This window comes from Petaurus breviceps, unplaced genomic scaffold (assembly GCF_028583685.1).
Source record: "Petaurus breviceps papuanus isolate PSGF00001 unplaced genomic scaffold, PetGlider_PUasm1.0 37, whole genome shotgun sequence".
Lineage (NCBI taxonomy): Eukaryota > Metazoa > Chordata > Mammalia > Diprotodontia > Petauridae > Petaurus > Petaurus breviceps.
In genome coordinates this window covers 5502443-5514110 of record NW_027186296.1, presented here as the reverse complement: position 1 = coordinate 5514110, position 11668 = coordinate 5502443, and the positions used below count along the sequence as shown (strand labels likewise).

Genomic DNA, 11668 nt, shown 5'->3' with positions numbered 1-11668 from the left:
CTGTGAATTTATAATTATGCCAAATAGCCTCACCTTCCAGGAGGGACAGTAGCATCACCACCATGTCCTGTAAGAGATCTAAGAGTTCTTTCAGCAACTTGATCTGACTGGAATCCTAGAAAAATAATAGGAGATACCTATGCATCAAGTGATCCCTTAACAAAACAGAGCAGTGAGCAAGCATACTATGCTATGGGGAAACAGGCTCAAGGCTCCCTAGGCCTCCAAGAACAAGGTAATATTAGGGAGGATAAAGTATCATCTGACACAGCATGGTGAAACCTTTTAGAGAATGGCACATCTAAACATATCAGAATATGGACATCATACAAATGACTTCCTGCCTTCCCTTTTTCAGAGATAGCAAAGTTCATGTAAAATATTAAGCCAGCCTGAAAGAGCATTGCAACACCTGAGTGTGAGGAAGGCCACTGGTGTCCTCCTGCAGTTTACAATCCCTCTGAGTTACAAATTCTCCCCAATTCTTCCAATTCCAATCCATGGAATGATGATGTATCACCAGTTGTCCAAATATAAACCCTGCCCCTCCTGAACCCCAACTTCACTCAACTTCAACCTCTTCCCCATTCACCTCAACCCTTTTCTTCTCATATTTCACTACAGTTCTACCTGCCCTGTCCACTGAGCCATTTGGAACTCCCATTACATAGTTCACAAAATTCTCTTCCTTTTATCACCCTGAACTCAGAGATATGTCTTCCCCCCAGTGACAAAGCAACCCTAATCACTCTTTCCAGTAGTCTCATATCAACTCTCAATATTGTTTGTAGGGAGGGTGTCAGAATAATCCTTACTCCGCACTGATGGGGCCATCTCCAGTTGTGCTGATCTATATCCTGCTACTGGGCTGAGACAGCTCCAGAGGAGAAAGTGAGGCTGGTGACTTTGCACAGCCCTCTCTCCCTTAAATCCCATTCACTTGCCAGTCATGGCATCACCTCCCTCATGTCATGGTCCCCTTCAAGAGTGAAGGACAAACACCTCCTCACTGCTACTTGGAAAGCTTCTGATCCTCTGAAGTTGACTCTATTCAAGTTTATCACCAATTCATCGATCACAATTCAAGGAGCACTTATGTATCAGCCCTCAAAGAAGGCTATTCTTCCTTCCTTAAGGAGATTAGCGCCTGGGCTCACAGTCTTCCTCTCCATTTCAACTCCCACCCTTATTCTTTTTGTTTGTTTTTTGTTCAGTTGTGTCTGACTCTTCATGACCCCATTTGGGGTTTTCTTGGCAAAGGTACTGGAGTGGTTTGCCATTTCTTTCTCCAGTTCATTTTACATATGAGGAAACTGAGGCAAACCACATCAAGTGACCTACTACCCAGAGTCACACAGTTAGTAAATACCTGAGGTCACATCTGAACTCAGTTCTTCCTGACTCCAGGCCCTGTATTCTATCCATTGCTCCATCTAGCTGCCCTGCCCCTTTTCTAGGGGACTTCAATGTATATGTTGATGTCCCCTCAAAAACATAAACTTCCAATTTCTTAATCTCTTCAGCTCCTATGACTTATTCCTCCATCCCACTTCAGCTATACATAGGGATGGTCATGCCTTGATTTTGTGTACTCTTACTGGAATGGGAAGATCTTTCTTGCCTATTCACAGGCTTATGTGACCTGCTTTGAGCCTGAGTCACATGGAAGCCTAAGTCACATGAGCCTGTGGTAGCAGGAGCTTGCTGAATGGGTAGAGCAGGAAGTGCGAGAGTGAAATGGAGCTGAGAGAGAGAGGAGGCAGAGCAGCTAGCATGGGTGAGAGAGGGGCATTTTGCCTAAGGGAGCTTGTTTGTGAGGAGGCCTGACAGAGCGAAGGTTTGGGGATGGTGGTGCTTCCTGCACTGGTAATGTGTACCAACGTCTTTATTACCATGGTGGATTTGGCTTTCCAGTATATGAATAAATATCTTGGTTTTGATGGAATCCTAACAGAACTGCCCCCAGCCCCAATATCTAAATTTCACCACAGGCCCACTGTATCCCTCCTCGCCCCCTGGTCAATGTCCTAACTTATGCCTTACTGCTCACTAGAACAAGTGCATCCCTGAACTCTTAGTTCCCACAAAAATAGCAGGCGTGTTGGGGTGGCTAGGTGGCACAGTGAACAGTGCACTGGCCCTGGAGTCAGGAGGATCTCAGTTCAAATGTGACCTCAGACACTTAACACTTACTAGCCATGTGATCTTGGGCAAGTCTCTTAACCCCAATTGCCCTGCCCTCCCCCTCCAAAAAAAAAAAAAAAGGAAAAAAAACCCCAGCAGGCCTGCCCATGTGATAGAAACCCAGAACTCCTCCAGACCCTTTCCCATGAGAACAGGTATATATTCACAATTGGACCATCCATTTAGCCCAAGGCAGGACCACAATACCTAACAATTCATCTTGACCAGTCAAGACCACAATAACTAGCCTATCAGAAGACAGCACCACCATGATATACAACAGGATGCTTGACCACCCAGCTGTAGAAGGGGCCCACCCTATGTTAGCACCTGCACAGTGATAGAAAAGAACTGACCCAGAGTGAATTTATGACATAGAGAGGCTTATTGTAATATCATTACCATACATACATACCCCCCCAACTGTATGCATTATGGGTAACCACATGCACAGTTACACTAAGGCTGGGACCTCTCCTCCATTACCTAATCCCTCAATAAACCCCACTGCCTTTCTAATATTAATCATATTCCTCTATTCTATGTGAATCTTGATTATGTAACTGGCATCATATTCTCTATAAAATTGTGTGTTTTGCCTTACTGAAGTTGCTAAATTCCTCTAAGGGACTTAGTCACTTGCCAGAGCATGAAACCTCAAAACTATAATAAATCTTTCAGCTGTCTTGGAGATGACCTGAGTCTCTGTAATTCTTTTTTTTTTTTTGAGGGGAGAAGGCAAGGCAGTTGGGGTTAGGTGACTTGCTCAATGTCACACAGCTAGTGTGTCATGTGTCTGAGGCTGGATTTGAACTCTGGTTCTCCTGGCATCAGGGCTGGTACTCTATTCACTGCACCACCTAGCTGCCCCAGAGTCTTTGTAATTCTTTAGAGATGACTCACCAAAACACAATCTGAACCTCATCAGATTTGTCTTCAAAGAAGATAGTCTGTTATATCTTGTGATTCAAACCTGGAAATATGCCCGCAAATTCATAGCAACCACTGTGGGAAGCACATTGGCCATATACCTTGCCAGCATCCACAATTAATTTCCCTTCAAGAACCAAAAGCTCAAATCTTTTTATCTTATCATAAACCTACATTGCTCTCTACATGCCTCAATCCTCCTAAAGGTATTCTTTGTCCTCATTAAGCCCTCTGTCCTTCATTACTACCTTTATTTTCTTCCCAATCTCAATTCTACAGTTAACTGATTCAACTTTATAGCATCTTCTGCTTTTGAATCCCTTGTTCAAGTTCATATGCTGTTGAATAGGCCTGGAGGAAATCATAGTATAGAACTGACACATTTATGTTATCCAGGCTCAACTAGGTGCTCAACATAATAAAACAGTCCTTTACTCTTCTCTAATTGACACTCTATCTCATTTTCCACAGAGGCTGTTATAAACCTTCCCTTCTTTCCTTAAGCTTACCATGCAATTTCCTCCTCATTCTTTCTCAGCTGAGAATTCTAATACTGTATGAGAAAATAAAGATCATTTGCCATAAGCTCCCTCTTATTATTTCTTTACACCTCAAAATCCTTTAATATCTCATTCTCTCCTTTATTCCAGTCTCTGAAAAGCTAACCATTTATTTCAGCCCAGCGTCTCTGATATACTCTTGATTCTATCCCTTCTATATTATCTGGCAGATAGATAATGCCATCATAATCTTCCCCTTCCTTTCAATCTTTAATTCCTTCTCCATACACACTGAATAAACTCCAGTGGTTCCCTATTACCTCCAGGATCAAACACAGAATTATTTGTTTGGCTTTAAAAGCCCTTCATAACCTGTAGTCCTTCCTACCTTTCCAGTCTTCTTAACCCTTTTATATAAGTACTCTCAAATAAAGTGACTGGCCTCCTTGCCTTTTCTTGAACAAGACATTCCATCTCTCAACTCAAGGTATTTTCAGTAGCTTTCCCTCACACCTCGTGTGTTCTCTCTCCTCATTTCCACCTGTGGCTCCCAGGGCTTCAGGCACCAGCTAAAATTCTACCTTCTACAGAAAGTATTTCCAGATCTCCCTTAATATTAGTACCTTCATTTTTTTGATTATTTCAAATTTATTCTGCATATATCTTGTTTGTACAATTATTTAGGGCAGCTAAATGGTACAGTGGATAAAGCGCTGGGCCCGAAGTCAGAAGACTCCTCTTCCTGAGCTCAAATCTGGCTTCAGACACTCGCTAGCTGTGTGTGACCCTGGGCAAATCACTCAACCCTGTTTGTCTCAGTTTCCTACTCTGTAAAATGAGCTAGAGAAGGAAATGCCAAACTATTCCAGTATCTTTGCCAAGAGAACCCCAAATGGAGTCATGAAGAATCTGACATAACTGAGAAATGACTAAACAACAACAATAGCTACAACTGTTGTCTTCTCTACCAGACTCTGAGCTCCTTGAAACAAGTACTATTTTTTACCTTTTTTTATATCCTCAGTACTTAGCATAGTGTCTGGCCTTCAGTAAGTGCTAAAAAATGTTTACTGGGGGGCGGCTAGGTGGCACAGTGAATAAAGCACTGGCCCTGGAGTCAGGAGGACCTGAGTTCAAATGTGGCCTCAGACACTTGGCACACTTACTAGCTGTGTGACTTTGGGCAAGTCACTTAACCCCAATTGCCCTCCAAAAAGCAAAACAAAACAAAACAAAATGTTTACTGGCTGCTAAGAGTTCTATTTTTTTCTCTGACAAAGTAATTATTTACTTTATTAGGAGAATACTCCTCTGAAATATGTGAAATGTCTCTTGGTCTACATTTCCTTCAAATACATTTCCCTTTGGGCCATTTGTGGGGCCCTATGCTGCTTATCTTATGGGTGTCAGTACCTGAGAGAGTTTCATCTGCATGTTAGCAAACACGTGGAGAAAGCCAACAACTGCATCCCATAATCTGCTGTGAGCCAGGCTCTGCTGGTTTCCAATGCAAGGGCCCTATGGAAACAAGAACAATTATCACATAAAAGTTAAGTCATATTCCAAATCCTAATTTTCTGCCTATAAAAATCTCAAAGAAGGGGTACTTGTCTCCTGTTTAGTTTGTTACTCAGTGCTTTAAAAATTATTTTTCATAGCTTAGATAATTTTCTCAAGTATATCATTTTCTGAACGCAGAATTATTTGTGTAAAATAAATCGCAAAGGTAATCTAGCCTATTCCCTTTCTTTTGGATATGCTATATACTTGCCTCTATACTTTTCCCCTAGATTGTTCCTGCTGCCTGGAATGTCCTCTTTCCTCATCCTGATCCTATCTTCCTTAATTTAAAACTCAATTCAAAGTCTGCCTCCTTGATGAAGCCCTCACTGTTCATTTCAGTTTTCAGTGAATTAAAACAAACACATGTTTGTTGTTTATGACATTGATTTAGAACTTGACTTTGTAGTCTAGAACTGCTTTGTAATACCGCATGTCTGTTCCTGTTAGTCATCTTTTCACATATCTCCTCTACTTTACTTGAAGGCAGAAATATACTGATTTATATCTTTCACAAAGCCTAACAAAAGCCTATATATATGGTTTGTGCTCTGTAAATATTTGTTGAATGAGTGACACTGATGATGACTCTTACTCTAAGACATCATCTGTTTGTGATAATTAGGGGTTTGAAGATGCATTTTTGTTTTAGGTAAAGCTCGTTTGATATGTAACACAGATGTATTAAAAACCTACTTTAAAAACCCTAAATACCAAATAATACCAGATTGAAACTACTCTACCTTTGTACATTTTGCTAGGCTTCTTCAGAAAATGTCAGGTTCTCTACATATGGCATGATTCTCTGTGCAGGATCTAGACACTAAACCCAAAATCTATATTGTAAGTTTTAATGTTTTCTACACATAATTTATGTCCTTCAAAAGAACTATCTAGAGCCAATCTTTTATAAGTTCAAAGAATTTTAAGTACTTTAGTTTTAATCTGAAGATTCTGAGCAACAATTTTGAGATTTAAAGGATGAATTACAAGGGAGTTATTTTTTCCTCATTGAGAATCAGAAGGCTCAGAATGGCTCAATGGTTTGCTCTAAGACACAAAGCGAGGGAGTGAAATGATCCAGAGCTTGGATTATTTAGTGTTTTATCCTGTGTATCATAAAAATATATATGCCCATCATTTATGCATGTGTGACATATGGAGAGCAACATGTTTATAAGCATGGGCTCAGTAATATGTTACCTGGATGTATTCTGTAAGGGAATTGAAAATCTGTTTGGTCACAGCCAAAGCTTTGGAGAAGTTTCGCTGTCCAGATTCATCAATGATGTCCTTCCCTGAATAATACCAATAGAAGTCACTGATTGATTCCTACGAACAAACAAGATAAATTAGTTGGGTTTTTTTTAGCTCTTACAACCAAATTAAGTGTAACAGAATGATGTAGTGGAATTTCCTATATTCCTACTTCTGTTCAGTTCTGGCACTGCCTTAGGGTCCCATGAAAAAGTATAGAGGTTCCAGATAGATAACATCTCCTAAGTTTAAATGCCCCTCTTTATGAGACAGCAGAGGGCCTAGCCAGAACTAAGTGGCTATGAGCAGCTGTTCTTAACCATTTAGTCATAATGAAAAATGCAGGGTAAGGATCAGAAAGGATTGCTTTTTCATTTTCCCTAGGAAATTTCATTGTTTGTTCCTTTTTTTATTTTTATGGGATTTTATATATATATACGTATACATATATGTATGTATACGTATACATATATATTAATATGAGTGAAGAGAAATGAAGAACAGAAAAGAACTGGATATTTGTGTGCATAATGGATAATACAGATTTTGTCCCCCTCCTAAAGTATAGGCTTAAGAAGTCTGAATCACCTGGATTATTGCTTCAGCCTCTCTATTCACTACACCTGTATAGCTAGAGAATGAATATTGCCTTTTTAATATGTTGCTAATGAATCCTGTCCCATCTCTGGTACCTTGATGTTTCAGCCTCAGCCTCAGCTTCTGGGGGAAATGGCTACAAACACTAGAGCTCTAGCCAAGAATCTCCTTGCTTACCTGAAGACGTAGGAGGTAGTCAACAGTGCTGATAATGATATTCACAGTGGTGGTGTTGCCCATTTGAGTGCGAAGGAAGTTCTGAAAATCTGAAAGAACCATCCCTGGGAATGAGTGCTGCCCCACTCTGGTTATTGTTATCCTTTCCTTGCTGGGCTAAGTGGAAATACATTATCTACATAATCTTAATGGCACTGACATTTTTTTAAAAAAGATACTGAAGATCTTACAAGTTGATTTGTCTTTACCCTGAAGACAACTCTTTTCATTAAAAGAGGAAGAATAAAAATGAAGGGCGCTAAGGAGAGGGTTAACTGGATTATATAGTTTGAATTCTGGAAACAGCTTCCTACCCTGACAGGTGTTGAATCAATTTCCTTTAGCTATGGACCACTTATAATTGCTTTCCCTTTACAGGATTCCTCAATGAGAAGCAGATCCACATAAGTTCTAATGTTCATAATGGGAAGTTTTTAATAAAGTATGCTGCGTTAGGTTTGTCTGAGGTTCTCTGTTTTTTTCCCATGAGGATTTAATTTACTGACTTACCGCTGTTATGACCTTCACAAAGCAGTTGCAGGAATCTGAAGAGATCACAAGTAAATTCATGATTCTGGAGTACCTTTTCACCTTGAAAATACATGAGATCATCTGTGAGCACTGTTTGGTAGTCAATGAAGAAGATCCTTCAATGCAAATAATTATAAGAAAAAACAGGCGCCTACATAAAATGTTCTTCCCCAAATATTCTGATATTTGGGTAAATCCAATTAAATTAAAATGAAGATGGGAACACAAAACAAAAAGCCCCCAGCAAATCCAAAATATTTAGTACCATGAGGCATGTTTTATAATAAAAAAAAAACTAGGGTGGTGGCAGTAAATGTTTTACAATCCATAACCCATGTCTCATAGATTGAATATATTTATTGAACTGCTGAGCAAACCTTCCCCACCAACCACTGCTACTAAACTGAATCTGGAAAGATGTAATTAAAGATAACCTCTTTCAGCATTTACAACATATGGTAGCTACTCAAGCCAAAAACTGAAACTTACCACGCTCCCGAATGATGACTGGGGATGAGAAAAAACAAAAAGAATACAAGATAAGAAAACCAAAAGCAACATAATCATTATGATGAAACTCCCTATAGTAAAAACAGAATTTAAGAAGTCTGTCCTAGGTGCACACTTTAACAAGATTACCTATAGAAACACTACCTTGAAACAGACTTGGACTTTTCTTGTTAAAACAAACAAACAAATGGTAAGGGGAATTTTAATCAGAAGGGATTAAGGTGAATCCTGAAATAGGTGGTTTTCATTATTACATACGTGTTCCTTCCTCAGTAACCATTCCCAGGCCTTCAGCTTTGTTCTGCCTCTCAAATGCATTCAGATCAAGGACACTTTTAAAAGAGAAAAAAAAAAGGTGGGGGAGAAGACGTGTTGGGGAAAAGCATTTCTATACATCATATGCATTTCTATACATCATATATCTATCAACTAAGCATATCCTATCATAGGATTATATTTTCATAGTGTAAGAGCTAGAAGACCCTTAGAAGTTATCTAGCCCAACCCATTCATTTTATAGATGAAATCTTGATCTGAGAAATGTGCCCAAGGTTAACAGTGAAGCTATCATTGAATACAGATCCTCTAACTTCAGCATCTTCCACTGTCCCATGCTGCACTACACTGTATACAAACAGTTTAATATATTAAATTGTGACTCAGAGATGTTGAGTTGGGGGGAATCTCAATGGATATGACAATCAGGACAGATTTGGTTCGGTACAAGCTAGTTCTCTGTGCCGACAGTCTTATCTAACTTTGTATCTCCCCTACCACAAATCACATGTAGTTTACTTAAAAGACAATTAATGAAATTTCTATTTGAAGAACAATATTCACACAGTTCTATGAGTTAATTCTTATTCTACTTTGTATTCACTTTATTTCCAATGGATGAAGGTTTAAAAAAATTACTCTTTGATAACTATCAAAGACTCTGCTTTGTGAAATATTTAGATTGAATACTAGTAGAGACAATAAAAAATTATAGAATAGCCACAATCTTACTCTGAGAAACACTGGAAGCCCTAGCACTCTAGGTAATGGAACTTTAACAGAATGACCCTCTGCTTGTGTTGGTGGATTCTCTTGGGGCACTAAAGTAGGCAAGAAATACATTTTGACTGTGTTTTTTTTTGCCACCGTATAGAGAAACTCTATGCAGAGGTTATCTCATCTCAAATCTAGGCACAATCAAATAGAACCAGCACAGGCAGGGATGCTGCAGATAGCTGAGTAGACTGATTACTTTCTCTCTGGGTTTTCCTCTCACAAGGACACATTTGCTAGATGCTTTTATAATTACTGAACTCCTCAGCTAGGAGTTCTTCAAAATGTCAACAGACTATGGAGTGAATTATATTGCTATGACAACTTCTTGACCACAGACTGCTGAGACTGGGCTAAGACAGAATCATCTTTACTTCCTTCTTCTGTTACTGATTCTCCAGGTCCAGCATTGATCACTTATCCTTACTTTGATGAACGAGGTTTTTTTTTTTATTGAATGAGTGTTTTTTAAATTATTTTATCCTGAGGTCAGTGGAGAACCACTGAAACTTCTTCTTCTTTTTTTTTTTTTGGAGGGCAGTCGGGGTTAAGTAACTTGCCCAAGGTTACACAGCTAGTTTTTTTGTGTGGGTGTTAAGTGTCTGAGGTCAGAACCGAACTCGGGTCCTCCTGACTCCAGTGCCAGCGCTTTACTCACTGTGCTACCTAGCTGCCCCACTTATCCTTACTTTGGCAATGATATCTAGTATAGGCATCTGATATGTGAGGCCAAGAGAATTTTATGGCAATAATTTCAACTTAGTCTCACTTAATAATTCAAATTCATTCTCAACTCTGAATGGTCTCCTTAGTAAGCACACAGACTTTAAGAGATATGGTTTGTAGCAGAGGTCATACTGACCACATGTTGTATACAACATGACCACACATGTATATAACTCATCTTCCTTTTTTCATCTGGGTGAATAAAACTACTCTCATGTGCTTCCTCAATAATCCAAAACTATCATCTATTTCACTTTCAGAGGTAGATGGTGTCAATATTTATACAATTTTGAAAAAACAGCACTGACCCATGTTGTAGCTATGGAAAGTCCAGTCAAAAGCTGGTCAAGCATATTAGTTGGAAGTTTAATCTAATTTTCTAACTTTTCCATTCACTTTAGATTTGGCTTTCATTGGAATTTGTCTAGGGAAAGACTCAGTGTGTCTGCACATGCTCCCTTGACCTCTGAAGGGAAAATTTTTTTAAAATGATATGAGGCCTAGAGGATGGGGAAATATGGGTAAGCCTAATGAAGACAAATATGGAAATTAAATGATGTTTCAAAACTGATCAGAAGACTATGATTATCGGGAACCACCTCTAACATCTCCAAGATGCTCTAAAATGCATATTCCTCTCTCACAACAATCTTTTAGTAATTTTCCTCGTTTGTGTTCTTGATTACTGGAGTAGACTGGAGTTAGGGGAAATGTCATAATTATATTTCCTACATTTACCTGCAAGACTGCATAAGGCCAGAGAGGCTTTGAAAGAATCCAGCATCCTTTTTCTCCTTCAGATAGTCCAGCATTTTCTGTATAGGAGATACATTTTAAAGAAAAAAGTAATAAACACTTTTATATCATGTACTATTGGGTGTCTCAATTTTTTTTTAAAGAAATGACAAACTCCCAGTCACATAGGTGGAGAGTATTTGACTCTGGAAGAGCATTTCTTGCTTATATAGCATCTTGATAGTAAGATCTTACCTTGTTCTGCAGTCAATGAAGGGATCCATTCACCAAAAGAACATTTCGGTGCAATATTCCTTACCCAAATGTTGATAAAATAAATATTCTGTTCCTTTAGTAGCAAGAGAAATACAGACATTGACTAACTCCTAATATGTGGGACTCCCAGCCCTGTTACTTATCCAGTATTAACCACAGGTATTCTGATGTGACCAAGAAGTACAGTCTATTCTCTATACAAGAGAATAGACACTGATGCTTTCTGCTGTTTATATTTCTTTTTCTGGCAACGGCCTAAAAAGCCTCTCATCCCTAAAGACCAGAGGATTGGGAATGTTCCTGAGCTGCTGCCAGGATGCGGAGCACTATTACCTGCTGAACTCCAGGGTTGCCCCCATTCAGAATGGCAATGCCAAGCTTCAGAGTCTCTACGACCATGGGTCCCATCTCACCTGTCATACCAAAGACAGAAGACAAAATCATTACATCTCGATCAAAGCAACTGATTAACCATCCAGAAAACAGTCCATGAACTTTGCCTACTGTCTCATAATAAATATTTAATTGTCATTTATTATACAAGAAGCACCAAACTTTGGACAGTTTCCAGTCAGAAATTTCACATAGTATTTATA

General features: G+C 39.1%; 1 protein-coding gene across 1 annotated transcript in view; it reads right to left on the bottom strand.

Moving 5' to 3' along the window:
* RYR3 (ryanodine receptor 3) overlaps positions 1-11668 on the bottom strand; it is a 777114-nt gene that overhangs the window by 36728 nt on the left and 728718 nt on the right. The window contains exons 79-87 of the mRNA XM_069097663.1: positions 11406-11485; positions 10800-10876; positions 8544-8617; positions 8265-8282; positions 7755-7835; positions 7206-7294; positions 6378-6506; positions 5028-5132; positions 34-115 (exon numbers count right to left, since the gene is read on the bottom strand). Of these exons, the coding sequence (XP_068953764.1) occupies positions 34-115; positions 5028-5132; positions 6378-6506; positions 7206-7294; positions 7755-7835; positions 8265-8282; positions 8544-8617; positions 10800-10876; positions 11406-11485 (735 nt within the window). The remainder of the gene's footprint in view (positions 1-33; positions 116-5027; positions 5133-6377; positions 6507-7205; positions 7295-7754; positions 7836-8264; positions 8283-8543; positions 8618-10799; positions 10877-11405; positions 11486-11668) is intronic.